The following is a 17,217-nucleotide window of genomic DNA, read 5'->3' on the forward strand; positions in this document are numbered from 1 at the left end:
ACAGAGCCCAACAGGCCTCGACAAGGCCTGACAGGGCCCAACAGAGCCCAGAAAGGCCCGACAGAGACTGGCAGAGGCTGACAAAGCCCGACAAGGCTGGACAGAGCCTGACAGCTGCTCTGGCCAGGAGCTGTGCTCAGTGCCGCAGTAGGCACAGACGGCCAATCCTGCCATGCCCTGGCAGTGAGCGATTTACTAACTCCGGCTTGCCCGAGTGGCTCCGGCTGTGCAAGGGGAGCGCACACCGCGGGTGCGGGGATGGGCAGAGACAAACCCACCCAGCGATGAGCTCCGCGCTGCTCGGCCGTATCCTCGCAGGGGTCAGGCCCCGACGCAGCGGGAGGGGAGGGCGGGCAGGGCGGCGCGCAGCATGTGCCGGTGCCGGCCCCCGCGGGGCGACCGCTCGCATTGTGTCCCTGCCTCCCCCCGCCCCAGCCCCGCACTGAGCATGTGCGCAGCGCCCCTTCCGCCCCCCGCCGCCCGCGGGCCCCGCTCCGCGCACAGGAGCGCTGAGCCCCGCGCCGTCTCCGCGGCCGCGCTGCGATGGTGTGAGGTGCGGAGCCCCGCGCCGGCCGGCCCGCCCATGGAGCTCAGAAGGTCCATCTCGGCCAGCGCGGAGGCTGAGAGACCCATGAGGCGCTACGGGGCAGTGGAGGAGACGGAGTGGAAGGCGGAGGCGCTGGGGAGAAGTGAGTGGGGGGCGCGGGTGCGGGTCCGGCTGCCCAGGCCGCCCCGGGGGTACCGGCTGCGGCGGAGCGGGGCGGGTCGGTGCGCTCCGGTCCTCCCGGCCAGCGCTCGCCGGGCGCTCCCGTTCGCAGGGGGAAGCTGCCGTGTGCTGCTCGGGGATGAAGGTTTGTGTGACCAATTTGCCCTCTGAGGCCGTGCCCGAGACAACCGGGCTCTCGCTGGCAGGGACCGGCAGCGCAGGGCTGGAGCCGCCGCTGCAGCTCCGGCCGCCTCGGCGGTTCCTTGCGAGGGGGTTCGCTCGCTCGCTCCGCTCCGCGAAGCGCTGAGAGGGCGGCCGAGGAGGGACGGCTGGGACGTTAACTCTCCCTCGGTGTTCATTAGGTCGGACTGAATATATAGCTTTTCGTAAATCTCGGTAGCTTGGAATGCGTTTCACATTAGAACGGCACAGATGACAGCCCTGTCATTCCTGCTTGGATCTCAGGCAGAGGATGCACGAATATGGCACTTTGTTCACTTCTTCAGTGGTTGCACTGTATTGATCAGCTCAACAAACGCTCTGTAGTGGAAGAGCTTTCTTGAATGCATAATTTTCAAGAAAGCAACTATTGACATAACCTTTCCAAAGTGCCGATGGAAAGAGTAGTTAAAAAGATAAGTAGTTGCCAGTTCAGGTTATCCAAGCTATACCCTGTGTTCTCTAAGACCTCAGTTACTATTCTTTTATTGGCAGAACTATGGTCTTTACAACCTAATAAGCCTGTAAACCCCTTCTAATTTTCCAGGTAACCACTGAGGCAAGAAATCTTGAAAATACTGTCGCAAAAAGCTCCGTACTAGTATAAAGAAAAATATTTTCTAAGTTTCATCAAGTGTTTGATTAGGCCACAGGAAAAAAGCTTTGTGTGTATCTGTTGTGACACCTTCGTCTTGGCTGAGACTGGGGTTGCTGATCTTCTTGATTCACCATCCGGCTTTTGATGTGCATCCTGAAGTCTCACCTGGATGCCTGTGACATCCCATGGCTGGTAGCAGATTTTAGCCAGCGCTTTTGCTGTCTTTAGACTTTCCAGATACTGCTGTGTTCTGGGATCATACCTCGCCCCTGGCTTCAGTTTTTCATGTATCTGTTATTGTCTGCCCTGTGCTGATGGCAGGGGTGTAACTCCCGTTCGGGTGCTTCAGTCACAGCGTTGGTTTTGTTGCAGTGCCTGGCAGGGGTTCAGGACTGAGTAACTCCACACTTTCTAAAATGGAATTGAAGACTGTGATCGCTGTTGACTGAGTTGGTTGACTCAGACACATGCAACAGTTTTGCAGGTTCTCTGGTGTGATACAAATGTATCCTTTTCTTGTTCTGATAAATAGGGCTGGGTTTGTTCCAGACTCAGGAACTGAGTGCACTGCAGCACTTATAATAATAACTGGTAGCTCGAAGTGACAGAAAGATTGCGTCTTGCAAGCTTTGGGCAAAAGATCATGTGTTTGGCAGGGGGCTGAGTGGGAGACCCGATCTGCTCAAAAATCTGTGCTTGGCATTGAGCTTCCACCCAAATCACAGCTTGACCAGGGACAAGAATGGGCTGTTGGCAGGACTAGAGCCAAGTGTCCAGGTGTCTGCACCCTGGCACTGCTGCCGAGCTGCCCTTTTACACACTAGATTCTGCTTAATGAGAACATTTCTCTGTGTATAACAATTTAGATATAGAATAGGAAGTAATCTAGATGCCATGGTCTGTCCTTTGAAAAGTAGAAAGTTATTATATTAAGACTTCGCCATTTTAATAATTGATCTGTTTGTTCATAGGCTCCAATTTTGTCAAAATACTGTAGAAAATGCTATTTATGGTAGCTGTTTTAGATGATCCCTGCATATCTTTCCTATTTTAATACTAACATTGACTTCCGGTCACACTTTTGCTTTGATTAAAAATAAATAGATTTTACTATTTGCTTTAAAATTCCTTTACAGCACAGGTCCTAAATTGCTTGGCATAATGACAGTAGTCTCCAGAAGGTCTGGGAAGAAGCTGAAAAAGCATCATCCCCTTTTTTACTAATGTCAACAACTCCCCTTTGGTATTTGCGTATTGTTTTAAATATGAAATGCTAAGTAATAGTATTAACAAAAGCAGAAGACTCATGCTGCAATATGCATCTGCCCTTTTTACTCTGGTGATTTGTTGTGTCTTAAATCAGGAGGTGGAACTCGTGTATCTGTACAACACTCTGCGTGACCGAATGTCGTTTCCTGGTCAGGGCCTTTTGATGTGGATGTTGTCATATCACAACAGAATGTCCATCCTGATGATGTCCATTACAGAAAGAATGTCATGGAAGTTGGGTAGCTTCTGTTTAGTTGGTTAAATGGAAAAGGAGCTAGTGCTAACTTCTCTCTCTGTGGTACAGAAAGCATTGCTGGTTATTGGCTATAACCGAAGGTGAGTTACTTCATAGTGAGGAATTGTAGCATCATACACATTTCTGTTCTACAATGGCCTCTCTCAGCCAGATGATCAATGGAGTTAGGCTGGTTCACAGCAGTTGAGGATCTGATGCCCAACAACCTGAGGGTGTAATGATCTCCAGTGAGTTTGCGTGCAAAACATGAAGCAGATTGTTTAAAGGTGTCTCTTTAACAAGACACTGAAGCCTTTATCTTCATACGCAGGAGAGGCTTTCCAAGGAGTACAGAACATAAAAAATGATGGTTTACCATGTACAGAACAACTCCTGCATTTTCTAGTACATGCATGTTAAACACAGTCAGGCTTATAAATTGTTGGGCTTGTATAACAGCAATGTGGTTACAGCCTTCTCAGTGAATGATCTTTACAATACAGTCTTGGGGAGCTTGCTCTGAAACAGAGCACTCAAGCATTTTGGTCAGTCCTCATTACCGACTGCACAGCTTCATTTAGATTCATCTGTCTTGCTGCCAGCAGGGACTCCTAATGCCCTGATTAAATCCCTGCGTGCCACGCCAGGGAAATAGCCACAAAGAGACAAAGCAGTTTTTCACCGTCCTTTTGAACGTCACACTTCTCAGATGATACATTTCTGCTGTTCTTTTCCTTCCTCTTTCAGTTTGTATGAGGTCTGGAACCAAATTCAAAATTCATGGTGAATGCGTCAGCTTCAGTCAGTATAAGGAAGCAGAAATGCCAGAAAACTGGAAGGGATATTTTTTTATGTGATTCAGTGTATGAAGTGGAGGTTTGGGGAAAGGGGCTCTATTACATACCAGCACCAAAGAGGAGACTGGAGATCCCCAACACGAGACTCGGTAGCAGCATGAAGCCTTCGTGGGCAGCTTTACCTGCTCGCCCTTCCTGCCGTGAATGTTGTATCACAGGTTATGTCCAGGCGAGGTGCTGTGAGATGGTGAATGCCAGAACAGCACCAGAGGGGTCATTTGGTCTAGTTGAGAGCTTGCTCTGGTTTGTTCCAACAGCAGAAGGATGGTATCATTCCCAGGTTCCCAGGGATCCTGGGCTGACACATGTGAGAGCTTATTTCATCATATTCAGTTAGTTTATCTTGAAAACCTTTCTAAACTTGTTAGCCGGAAAGAGTCTCTTGTATGTATTTATATGCTTCGCTGTTGAGCACCGAAAGTGGTTCAAACACTGAAAATATGTGCTATTTAATATTTTCCATTTGCATTTCTTGGCAGCATGGGAAGGTGGATGGCTTTTATCTGTATGGAACATTTTTAGTTCAAGACCAGTTTGGTTTAGAAGCGCTGTTGTGCAGAGAGATGGTCTTTCAGCTTGCAGAAGCTTGAAAAGCTACAAAGAAAATGACAACAGATTGCAATAACATAGATAGTGGTTCTGTAGCCAGGTCATCTTTTCCTCTTTGGTGAGCAAGTGAAGAAAAGCCATTTATACCCTGGTTATGGGCACTTGCTTTATCTGATCTACTGGGAACTGCTTGTGTCACCTTAAGGCCTGATTTCATTAACAGGACGGAATGGCTGCATCTTAGAACAGGATCTAGCTCATGATGTTTTAAGTTTGCTTAAAAACATTCTATAATAACTTGAAAAATGTCTGTTGCAATATTAAAAAATCAGGGAGACACATTTGTCTTGCACAGCAAAGCCTGCACAGGCTTTGTGACATCCTGTGACATCTGTCTCATTCTAGTCACTGGAGATCGGATGGGTTTGTTCTAATCGTATGCATGTAGGTATTAGTAAAAAAGTAGGTAATCTGTTCTTGAATTTTTACAAATTTTTGAGGTTTAATATATCTACTACAGACAGAGTGGAGAGTATTTTGGTTCCTGTGAAACTTCAGTGCCCTCCTGTGTATTCCTGCTGGATTGGTCCCAAGTGGCTGTAGAAAAACAAACTTCTTTGGCCTCTAACAAAGGCGGACGCAGCCCTGGTACTTGGTAGGGGCTACAGCGGAATGTCCTCATTCTTCCTCCTGTATTGCTTCATGAGAGGGAAGCAAGACTTGTGTTGTCTCAGGAGACAGGGAAGGAAATGTGGTTAGAAAGTTGCAGTGGTGCGCAGGGCTGCCCGGTCAGGACCACAGAGCGATGCTGGGAGTTCAGGAGTTCTCCGCATGAGGGAAGCCTTGCGAGTTCGGGCTGAAGTTTACTCCGCACCACCCACGGTTACGTCCAAACCTCCATCAATTATAGCTGTTTATATCATCTGGTAGTTCAATATTCAAACACACACCTTTAGGCCTTCTTCCATAATACACCACATATTGCACAAACATCCACAAACCCAATTCAGTGCTTTGCATAAAAACTCTCCATTACTGTAACAGCCCTCTGGTCAGCCAGGAATGCGCTGTGACGCTGCTCTCCTGATACTGTCCCCCCAGGCTCATCATCCCTCCACTCCCATTTAATAAAAGAAAAACAACAAAACAAAAGCAAAAAGCAAAAAAAAAAAAAAAGATGTTTCACAGGCACAACCAGAATGTACATAGCCCAGCTACCACTGCTGTTCTTTCACAGTGATGTCCCTATGTTACTGTAAATTCCCCTGAATTGTTGATTGTATCTGTTACAGGTGATAAAACAGACAAGGTGGTGGAAAGAAGCTAACTGAAGGATATACACAATTGTATTTCCTTTTATTGAGCAGCAAGTCTGCTGGCTCTATGAAGATCTGAAGACAGGCTTCCAATAGAGAATGGAATTAATATTCTTTCCATGTCTCCATTTGAAAAACAAAAACACCACACATGCAAAAAATGAAAACAACAAAAAAACCCCAACCAGACAAAAAAAACCCCAAACCAAAATGAAAAACAAACACAAACCAAACCCAAAAAACAGCTGCATAAACAATTTTGAAAAGAGAGTAACCAAGAAATTAAAATGTGACAACAACACATTAAAGTGAACCCCACACCTTTTTAGAAAATATTTGACAAAATATTGTAATTAACAAAGACAACTGATTCAGAGGACGATGCCAGTTCTAGATTTTTTTCGTGATCATAATTATTATTTCTAACATATTTATATTGTAGTTCAAGAGGAAAAGCAGCCTGTGTCTGACCCGTGAAACCACACTGAAAATCAGGATTTCTAGAAAGGATTGAGGCTGTTTTTTACAAAGCAGTTGGAAAACTCACCTGCTTCAATGGGAGTAAGATGGCTCTACTGTTCTCCTACACAGCTTAATGTTTCTACAAGTCACTGGTGATTTTGGTTAGCGGAATGCACATAAAATTTATCAGTGTTTTCCATGCTTATGTACTTTTATACATACTACATCCTGATTCTTCTGCAAAATATTTCTTAAATACAGAACCTACTTAATAATCTCCACCGGGTCATTCACGCACCACCTGTAACTCATAAAGGAAGGGTGTATCTTGGATTTGTTTTGCTTCACGAAGAGGCAGGAGAATGATTTACGGTGAGATCAGTGCAGTTTATACTGTCTACATGTTGTCTCATCTTTCCAATTCCTCCTCTCACAGCTGGGTGCTGCAGGCAGCTGCTGGGACAAAGGGAGAACTGGAAATATTTCAGTGCCTCACAGTGTGTTCCTGCTAAAATATTGGTCACCAACGGGAGGAACTGTTGGTCTCCCAAGTCCACAGAATTCTGTAGCACAGATCCCCATAGAAATGCACTTTCCTGTCTGGTGACAGAAATAAAATCAGTTAATGCTCTAGCCTTGCCCCCACAGTCTCCCTATCATATTTCATGAGTTTTGCCCTTCCTTCACTTTTCTCACTGGCTATGGACTATGTGTGTCCAAGGTTTCTCAACAAACACTGCAGCTAATTTACTCCCTAATTTGTCCCATGGTTCTGAATATAATTGTCTCTTGACAATGCTTTGTACCCATAAAGTCCAACCTGTCCTACAAACACAGACAACAACCGAAGCCACCCCAGTCTAGTCAAAGCCAAAGGGGCTGAGCGTAGCAGGAGTCTGGCTAATTTTGGATAGGGGCTACCTTGCAAGAACCACGTTGGATCTTACTGCTGCACATCGACTTGCAGATGTCAGCAAAGACGTTTCTCTCTGCTGCAGTACTCATCAGTCAGAGGGTTAACGGCTTCCAGAATCTCTGTGCCCAACTGTGCGTACCACGCAGGAAACGATCACTTAGTGTGTAATGCAGTGCTTATGTTTAAACCAGTGCCAACCAATAATTGCTGCAGAAGTTACAGATGAGGCTGAAGTGTCACATTTGAGACTGTTGCTCATGAATTTTCCGATTTCCTTTAAACATATTTTACAGAAAAAATGCATTAGACCTGGAAAGTAGGATACTTTGAACTGCACAAATCATCCTGGCTGCCGGTAGCCTGTGGGATGATGGCCTCAGTCTGTGTTGATTTTTTTTTTGACTATGTTTGATAATTGATCCCTTCATTGCATAGCATGTTTTCATCAGAGTAACCACTTGTGAGAATGTCCGTGTGTGTTTGTCTCAAGGGTGCATTATAAACAGGATTAAAAACTTACATTCAGGACTGGGCATGTGCTGCAAAGTACTGTGTGTCATCCATGGAGTTTATAGTTTTCTTGTGGTTTACTGAGCACAAAAAAGGTTGGCATTCTGTAATCCTGAATCCCAGAGTGCTTTTCCTCTGTAGCTGAATTTGTTCCATTTTCATAGAAGTCTTATGTAGTAAAATAGTCCCAGAGACTCAATAAGTAAATAACACTAATTTATTTCCATGAAACATATTCTGCTGTCTGACATAAAAGGTATAGTAAAAATGCATTCAAAATTCAAAGATGAAAAATGTATGCTTGGAGGGCAAACTCTGAGGAATCAGCAGGAGCACCCTTGGATAATTATGTTAGTTGCCCTTCAGGATCAGCAATGAATCATTAATTATTAACATTTTGTCAGCTCATAAAGGGCAAAATATTTGAGAAAATAATTTTAAGAGAATTTGTCATTTAATGAGGATGAATGACTTTCAGTGAGATGAGTGGCTTATTGCACAAGCCTAATGATTGCAAACAATTCCAAATGCAAGAGATAATTTTTTATGGTAAGAACATCAGCAGTGTTTAAGGATTTTTTTATTGCCCTGAGCCTTTCCCCTACCCAAACCCTTATTGATTAGAGATTTAAGGGATTTTGTACAGACACATTTGTTTTTTTACATAGTGATAAAATTGAAACAAAAGATTCTCAGTATAAAGTGGTTTAATGGTTTTGTTCTCCTGGAGAGAAGAACTCCAAAATCAGAAAATGAATCAACGGTCAGTTCCACCACTAATGCTCTTTCAGCACATGAGGCCAAAGTCAGTTTTAGAATAATGGCATTGAAGCCAAATGAGCAAGACAGTGACCTGACCTCCATGGGGAGAGACAGAGAAGCCCGACTGACACTTTCTTAGTTACAAACACAAAACGCAGTCCTGATTTTATTGACATCAATGGAAGTTTCCTCCCCGATTTCAATCAAAGCAAAGCTGGGCTCCGTGTGTTTGTCTCCTGGAGCCGTGTTCACCTTGATTCTCTATAGAAAACTCCGGTGGGGGAATCTCAGGGTGTGTCAGTTCCACCAGGATTCCCCTGGGGATCTGTGGTGCCCCTGCCAGTTTGAACTCTGCCCTTGCTTCTCACAGGGCATGTCCTTGATGTCCTGCAGAGCCCTGGCGAGCAGTGCTGAGCATGCGCTCGCTGGGGAACCGTTTGCACTGGCAGGGGTGCTGCCATTTTAATCTTCTTCTCTCTGAGCAGTGAATCATTAGCTAATACATGGAGCCCCTACGGCAAGTGGCTGTTGCTCAAACTGTCCTGTTTCACAGGAGAAGAGGAAGACATAGAAATTCCATTATGCATTTGTGTCCCTGCTCTCCTTGTCCAGCCTATAGCTTCTCTCTGCTCATCTTCCACCATGGGTTCCCATATGGGTTCCTCTGGGCGCTGTGCCTGCGAGGGCACTGAACTCGCTGCCGTTTGGCAGACTTCGAGACAGAGGCATTTTCCTTCGGGCTGATGCTTGTCTGTAGCACAGACAGAGTCTGTGGGATGTGATAATGAAGGGCACAGCCATGGAGTTTCGAAAGGCAGTAAAATGAAGATCCATTTGTCTCTGTCTCGGTAAGGTGTGAAACGTCCTGCGATTACATTTCTTCCTTTCTCTCATACAAAGAGAAGGTGACAGCCAGCTAGCTGTTTGTCTTGGTGACATAGATAAAGACTCTGCCAAACTGCCTGCACTTCCTCACTTCTGAGACCTCTGGGGACGCAGTCAGCACAGCCTCATGTCAGCCCGGTGCCAGTTGTGAGGAAGAAATTATTAGCATATTTAAAGAAAACTGAATCAAAATTAAGCATGCAAAAGCAATTAACCTGGTGAAAACAGAGGTTTCTAGAGAGTGACTCCATATCCACAGATATAAGGCAAGTGCAAAACAAATTTCTTTGCCAACTGTCATTATTTTGTGTGAGTTGAAGAGATGGAGCCCTGTGCTGTTCCACCTGAGTGTCCACTGAGAAAGAACCAGCGGATTTTGGCTCTATTGACCCTGGCAATTTAATCTTTAGGGAAGGGCACAGCTTTTGCTCGTGGCTCCCTGGAAGCACTGGGTGCCCCATACGTTGGAGAACAAGATCCCAGTACGATTCCCCACTGCCCGGCAGGGAATGCATTGTGAGCCCACAGCCTGAGGAATAGCAGCATCCATCCCCTGGATGGTCTTTCCTCCTATGAAATGTGAAACTCCCTTTTTCTTGGCTTTTGAGGAGCATCTTCTCAATATTTAATTACTTGCCCGAGTGGGAATCTGTTATGTGAATCAGTTTCTTTACTGTCTGAAGTAATTCTCCATACCAGTATCACTTTGGCCTTTACTGGATTGGACCTCTATGTCTATAATTTTTATCCAGTGGTTTTAAGGCTGCCTAAAAGTATCTGCCAGCTGATGGGAAGATGTTTAGAGCACTGTTAGAAAACTGTTATCAGAAAATCACATCACAGAGCAGGGAGAGAAAGACAGAAAGAAACAAGGTTTCTGATGTGTGATTGGACAGTTTCAAAGGACAGTATTGTAAAGGTGTGAAATTTAGAAATGTGAGTGGCTGATTTACTATTATTTCATTTGTAACATATGCTGCTCTTCATCAATTGATGCTCATAGGAGAAACCATAAAGCCATATATTCCTAAAGAGGTTTTGCAGGACTTTTTTTTTGTTGACTTTTTTTTTCTGAAGCAAAAAAAATAATGAAGACAGAGAGTGTCTTTAAAAAATACCAAACTAAATAAGCTTCAAAAACCTGAACATTAGCTGTAACTGGCACTGTTACAGCATTTGAAACTTAAACGTGGGAGCTTTTTGTTATTATTACAGGATCAGAATATGACTCTAGTGGGGACTAAAATGGACGTGGGTTAGTGCCAGAGTTAGGTTATGGTTGGACTCGATGATCCTGAGGGTCTCTTCCAACCAAAATGATTCTATGATTCTGTGAAAGCCACAGGCCGTTTCCTTTGACCACTGAACAAAATGACAGAAGTAAAGGAACAAGTAATGTGTGTTTCTTAACAGTGCTTTTTAATTCTCCCTCACATAAGATGAACTGATGAAGTGTGAATTGCTTTCCTTGGAGTGGAGCTTGAGCCTAGTCTTGCTCCTGATGGACACATGCCCAGATTTTCCACAGCAGGGCAGGTACCTCCGGCAGTAACTGACTGTGCTGGTGTCTATTTGCAGCCTCTGAGAGCACTGTATCTCACTGCATCCCACTGTATCTCACATGGGGCTGTGGCAGCGCTGGGCACCAAAACGCCTTCCCAAGCCTTCTGACTCGTGGCAGTCTTCTTGAGCCCCACTAAAATAGCTTCTTCCAGATAAAGGTCTAATCTAGTGCCACTGAATAAAACTCACCATGAGGGCTTTGGGGTGAGACATTCAAAAGCAATTTTCCCTCATTTTTTGTGTCTCATTTGGAGTCCATTTTCCCATAGGAATAGCTGTTAGATCATATATACCATGCAAACTTTCCCACCAGGCTGCATATAGCTGCATATTCTCCTCATTCTCTGAAGGACAAACTCCTGTTTAAAGTGCATAAGGTTGTATTTTCAATTCATAACATGATGGGAAAAGGTGAAAGGAATATGCAAAAAAACCCAATGGTAATTATATTGTCAGCATCGTGATTTATTTGAATGTGAACCAAGTTTTCATCTCACACAGATTTATTTTGAAAAATAAAATATTATTTGCAGCAGTCAGTCCTGCACGCCCCAGCCCCTGGTGAGGAGGCATTAAAGACGAGAAACCAAGAGCTGGTACTTTAGGTACTAGCAACTGCTGTCTCTTTTGCGCTAGCTTTAAGGTAATCAGAGAGATACTAGAAAAGATAACCCTTGTTCTCACAAATCAGATCTCTAGAAATAGGTAGCTACTGCAGTTTGGTTTCTGTTTTTTTTTTTTCTATGTCTCTGAGGCAGTGGAGGTCACGAGAGAGGACAAAGGGGCTGGTGCGTGTGGTGTGAGAAGCACTGAGGTACCTGGTCCTGTTTAGTTCTGTATTCCTAAAGTGAACTAAGTATTCAAAAGAGATGTAACTAATAGTGGTGCTATTATAGGATGATAACTGGAGGAGGAGAGGAATATTAAGGCCTATTTCAAGGCTTGGCTACATTTTATGGAATTATTTCCATCTACTGCTATGGGATTCTGATAAAGACGGGTGTCAGAGCTCTTGTACTGGCTCCAGCAACATTTTCCACTGTGTTCAGTTCTTGTATTTGGTTTACAGACATGGTGTGCTACAATGAATGACTGAGCTTAATTCATCTACTCTCCTTGATTCCTCCTTTCTTTACTGCAGCTTTCTTTGCCTCATCTCTTACGTATGTTCATTCAAAGAGAAAAAACCCCACAACTATGACTTAAACCACCGCACTCCTGCTCTAGGGTTTGCGTATGCAGAACTGCAGTGATTTGAGGACTGGACAGACCACACCTAATGCATCTAAAGCTTGTGTAGTCCAAGTTGTGTTTGTATAGCAAAGGTATAATGCAAGGGTGCTTAAACTGCAGGATAATTCCCGATCAAAAATAAAGAACATGTATGGGAGCTCTTCCAACAAGAATCTTAGCCAGTCAAAGCATTTTTTCAAGCATCTTCCCTGTTTTATTTTGTTGCAGTGATTTCATAATTGCTGATGTGAATTTTCTCCTCAGTATTTGTTAAGAAACTTTATTGTGTTTACCTGTTATCTAGAATAGTCTGGATATAGAATACCCTGGTAATAATTTCTTACAGAGAAGAAAACCATAGCACTTAATTTCATTGTTTTAAAATTATGTGGCTAGTCACAACAGAGTCGTGTAACTATTTTCATGCTGGGAAGGTGTCACACCACTATTGCAAGCAAGAAAAGACTGTCTCCTTCTGTGAGTCCTCCACACTTATAGGTATTTACACCAAACCACACATTGTCCTTGTAGCGTGTTTTCATTCACTCTGCATAAGGGAGAAGAGATGTTACTTGGAAGTCACATAATTTGCATGTTTATAAGAAGGCCATCCACTGCCCTTCACAGGAGTAAAACATACAAGGAGCAGGAAACAGGAGCCGTTCTCATAGAAAATCCTTTTAATAATTTCCCCAGACTTCCTTATTCTGGAGCGGTAGAAAGGCAAAATATCCCAGCCAGAAACCATTCTGTATCTATTAGAACAGATGATCTCAGTACGCTGGAAACAGTTTTAATACTTTTCTACAAACAGCAAGGTGAGTTTTCTGAACGCTCTCCAAGAAGACTGGATAGCAATGCCAGTTCTGTGGGCAAAACCAGGGTATTAGCAGACGTGTTTGCTGGTGAGGCGAAGAAACAACTGGGCAGCCCAGGAGATGGGTGGTGTGAGATGTGGATCTTTCTAAATGAATCGATATTGCAAATGAGCTGAAAATGGTGCAAACAGATGCAAATAGAAGAGCATGACCTGTTTACAACAATACTTGAGTATTAGTTTATACCCCAGTCTGCACCAACACAAATGAGGTCAGAGATAATCAATTCAGAAGGAAGGTCAGTAAAATGAGGCTCGTCACCAAAGGTTCACTTAATCCAGGAGGTGATTAACTTTGCATAGTGACTTCTAAGGAAATAATTAAAAGAAACGTATCCTCTTTTTGTACAAATAAATTCCCATTAAAACCGAGAATTTGTAAACAGAACTTAAAATTGCAAACAAAAGGTAAATTCATTATTTATTCCTGTAGAAATTACTCAAATCACACTTCTGTAAGATCTGTTACTACTTTGCTAATAGCAACATATCTGAACAATGGTCTTACAGGTTATAGTGTGTTTTGTCTGTTCAGTCTATCTGATAACACTTCCTGAATAGAGTCAATAGTATTTTCTTTGCTGGTTGCAAGAAGTTTTCATATAGCAATGGGGGAGATATAAACACCTAATGAAATAGGAAAATCTCATTGTAAAGCCAAAGAATTGAATAGGAAAGATTACCTGAGGGGAAAGAAGAAGAAAAAATGAAGCAATTTAGCTTAATTCATTTTTTAACAGATTTCATGCTGGTGGTATCCCAATATTTTACGGAATGACAAACCTGTTTCTAGCTCTTTTTGAGCTGATGTTTCATTCATATAGGGAATTTCCACTTAAGGAACACAGGAGTCTGGTCTGTTGGTTCTGTGGTGGCTGCTTCCCAGCAATGTGTGTGTGTTCAGCGTATGTCAAAGATCTAGACCTCAAGCTTTGTAATGTGGAGATGTACTGAGATCAGATTCTGGGCTCAGATGAAAAAAAAACCTAATAATTTTTTTAAGACCTCCCTCGTAAGAAAGCTGGTATCTCATATAAGACACCTCCAACTTTGCATGAAGTATTTGTATCACACACATTCATTTTTGCAAAAGAAGGAGAATAATCTTTCATTTCCTGGAGTGAGGGGATAAGGTCACTTGTTACCTCGGTACTGAGAATTTATCTGAGCAGCATTTTAAATGGGGCATATTCCCAGGCTGGGTATATAATTAAGACAATCTTCTCTAAGGCTGCGATATGTGATATAGCCGGGACTGTGATAAGAGACAGCTGTTTGTTCAAGAAAAGTGAGCAGCTCCCTTTCCATCCCAAAGCTGCTCAAATCTTGGGCCTAAGCTGCTTATGGATAAAGCACAGCAAATTAGAGGCCTGTATCTTCCCTGAAACAGGCAGGTTCCCCTGGCACAGCCCTCAATTTGTCCCTGAGCCCAGAGGAAGCAGAGGTCACAGCTGGATGTGGAGCCCCTGGGCTGCTGGCCCTGTTCTCCAGCTCAGCAAAAACCAAGCTCTGCTCCAGAGCCACCTGCCAGCCCTCACAAATCTGCATCAGGCTCAGGCAGGCCGGACAGTAGCAGTAATGACTTGTTATTCACAACAAATGAGCTAAATTGCTGCGTTTTCTGCAAGCAGCACTTACTTGAGTGCTAAAACAATATAATGCAAGATCAGCTAATTTGTGTCATCTGCAGAGATATATTTATTTACTTATCTACGTGCAGGGGGAAAGAGAACCGAGAGAAACCAGAAGAACAGAATATTAGGAGAAGCTTCTGGTTTTAAACCTACTGGGATATTAGGGCCCTTTTCCATCAGCTTAGGTCAGTAGGAGAATCACTGATGTGAGATACACGGTGGTACATCTCCTAGAAAGAGGTGGAAAAATGCCACTCCACTATTTCAGTTACAGCAAGGGAAAGTAGGTTGCTTAGTTTCAGAGTGACGTGTAACGTGGTCTGGGGGAAATTGCTTTCACACCTCACCTAAAGTCACTAGCGAAATGTGTGAAAAATTCTGTTGTCACAGAATCTGGCAACAAGGAATGTGGCACCGATACCCAAACTAGAGTTTATTTAAAATTGGAAATAACAGTAGGAAGTCTGGAAGACGTTCTTGCACAATTCAATTACAGTACTTTGTTAAGTCTGTCATAATTCTCTGCAGACCTAATTATATGGACAGCTCTTGTTCAAATTGCACTCAAACCCACTTAATCCTTCTTTTTACACAACAGAAATTGCTGGATGAGACACCACAGGCTGTTTTGCACATGGACTGTTCTGGTCTTGGAGAGTTTGTGGCTCAGTTCAGGCACTGGGGATGCTGGAGCTCAAGTCTGAAATGGTCACACCAATCATGACAATGCCCTTCTCGTGTGCTGTAATTGCTCTGAAAAATTTCTGTCTGTGAGCAAGTCTTTTTTGCACTCTATTAGTATATCTGAGATGCCTGTGAAGACACTCTGTCTTGCTAGATTTTTATGTCTGATGTGAGATAGGAACTGTACTAAGATGATACTGAGCTGGCTGCAGAGCAATCTCTTGCAGACCAGCTTGCATCTGAAGGTGTGAGCTGCAGTGACCTTATCACAGCCACTGTAAGAAACAAAAAAAAGTTAAACCTGCCCAATTTAGAATCTGGATATTTGAAAACTGTCTCAACTCAGAGATGCGATTTATATTAAAACACAGGATTCGGTTTCAGCTGAGTGGAGAATGGCATGTGAATCCACAAATTATGTCTCTGGGGTTTCTTAATTCAATGCGACTTGAGTTTAAAAAGGATTTTATAAAAATACATTAATTCCAAACTCCCTTTGCTGTTTTCATGATTCTGTTTTCCTCACTTTTATGCATTTGTCCTCTAACAGGCTGAAGAGATGTGTGCAACCTTGTTATCATTGACTGTAATGGAAATTGGCTCGGGCATGCAAATTGCCTAGACAGCCTTGGAATCAACTTCAAAGTAGCGAGGTTGAGCCCTGTAATTGATGTCAAAGCCTGAAGGGTTTGCAAGCCCCAATCTATGAGTGTCATTAGGGCAATTTGTGTTAGTGGACATACTTCTGCATACTCTGAATTTATTTATGTCAGAAGCACTTCCTGCAAATTTCAATCACATTAAAAAAAAAAAGTCTGTGTTTTGGACTCAATATTATGGCACAATCAAATTAGGCCTGGGGCTTCTTTTGTTGTTTATGGGAAGACTTTCATAGAAGTTATATTTATCTTATCTTTTCAAAGAAGCATTTTGTTCAATGTTAAGTTCTGCCTCCTTAGGCATTTATTGCTGTGAGTGCAGCAAATCTGTTTCCTGATCTGTAAATATGGTTTGTATGAGCTTTTAAACTGCTGCCAAAGGGGGGATTGCTGAGGAAAAGTTCTCCCTCTCCCTCTAAAATTGACTCTTTAGGGAACTGTCCCAGGCTGTTGTGAGTCACAGATCAAAGACATGATATAAAAATACAGAAAGCTAGTAGAACTCTGAGTAGTAGAAAAAACCTACACGTAAATCATAATGGTAATGCTATAAACCAGCACCAAATCATGTATAGATTTACAGCTAGAAAATAAATTATTCTAGTTGCAGATAATTAGGTAGCAAATTGTCCTATTGTACTGAGCTGGTTCCTTGCATAAGCAAATACGCGTAGATCCAGATGGAAGAATATGAAAGAAGAGATGGTGCCCTACCTTGAAGTGGTGGTTTAATTGGACAGGATGGATCCTTAGGACTTTGTACACGGAGAAGGAGTCTGGAATCTTTGTGTGGCAATGGCTGGCTGCAGAGGACACCAGGCCTCAGAAAGCTAAGCCCTACCTGAAGAAGTAAAGCCCCAGACAATGGTCAAATTAAACTTTTCTGCTTCCTGAGTCCACTCTCCTGCAATTGCAGACCATCATGCAATACCTGAGCTTATTCACAGGACCTGGCTGATTTTTCTCCCCAGAAAGTGAGGCCAGACCCTTTAAAGATCTGTATGTTCTGATCTTAGTTTAAACCATCTTTGGTTCCTTTCCTCTAATATCCTACTTGAAAGACTGCTTCAGAATGTTATTGCTTTGGATGGTTACTAGTTTCCAGTCTAAGCTTATTCTTTACCTCTGCTTAATTTTACATCAACCATTATAATTTAACATAAACAATCCTTTCTCCTGACCTCGATCCTTTCCTCTTCGCTAACCAAAAGTGCCATCTTCACAAATCGGTGAGTATCACAATTTTGACAGCATCAAAAGTCAAGAGAATGCTGAAATCTGAA

At 43.2% G+C, this 17,217-nt stretch overlaps 1 protein-coding gene across 1 annotated transcript in view; it reads left to right on the plus strand.

The window, feature by feature from the left end:
- The first annotated feature begins 489 nt into the window (after window positions 1–489).
- Window positions 490–17,217, plus strand: part of BMERB1 (bMERB domain containing 1) — a 53,171-nt gene continuing 36,443 nt past the window's right edge. Inside the window, exon 1 of the mRNA XM_065644699.1 lies at window positions 490–689. Within this exon, the coding sequence (XP_065500771.1) occupies window positions 584–689 (106 nt within the window). The 5' untranslated portion in view covers window positions 490–583. The remainder of the gene's footprint in view (window positions 690–17,217) is intronic.

The sequence above is a fragment of the Caloenas nicobarica genome, chromosome 14, assembly GCF_036013445.1.
Source record: "Caloenas nicobarica isolate bCalNic1 chromosome 14, bCalNic1.hap1, whole genome shotgun sequence".
Taxonomy (NCBI): Eukaryota; Metazoa; Chordata; class Aves; order Columbiformes; family Columbidae; genus Caloenas; species Caloenas nicobarica.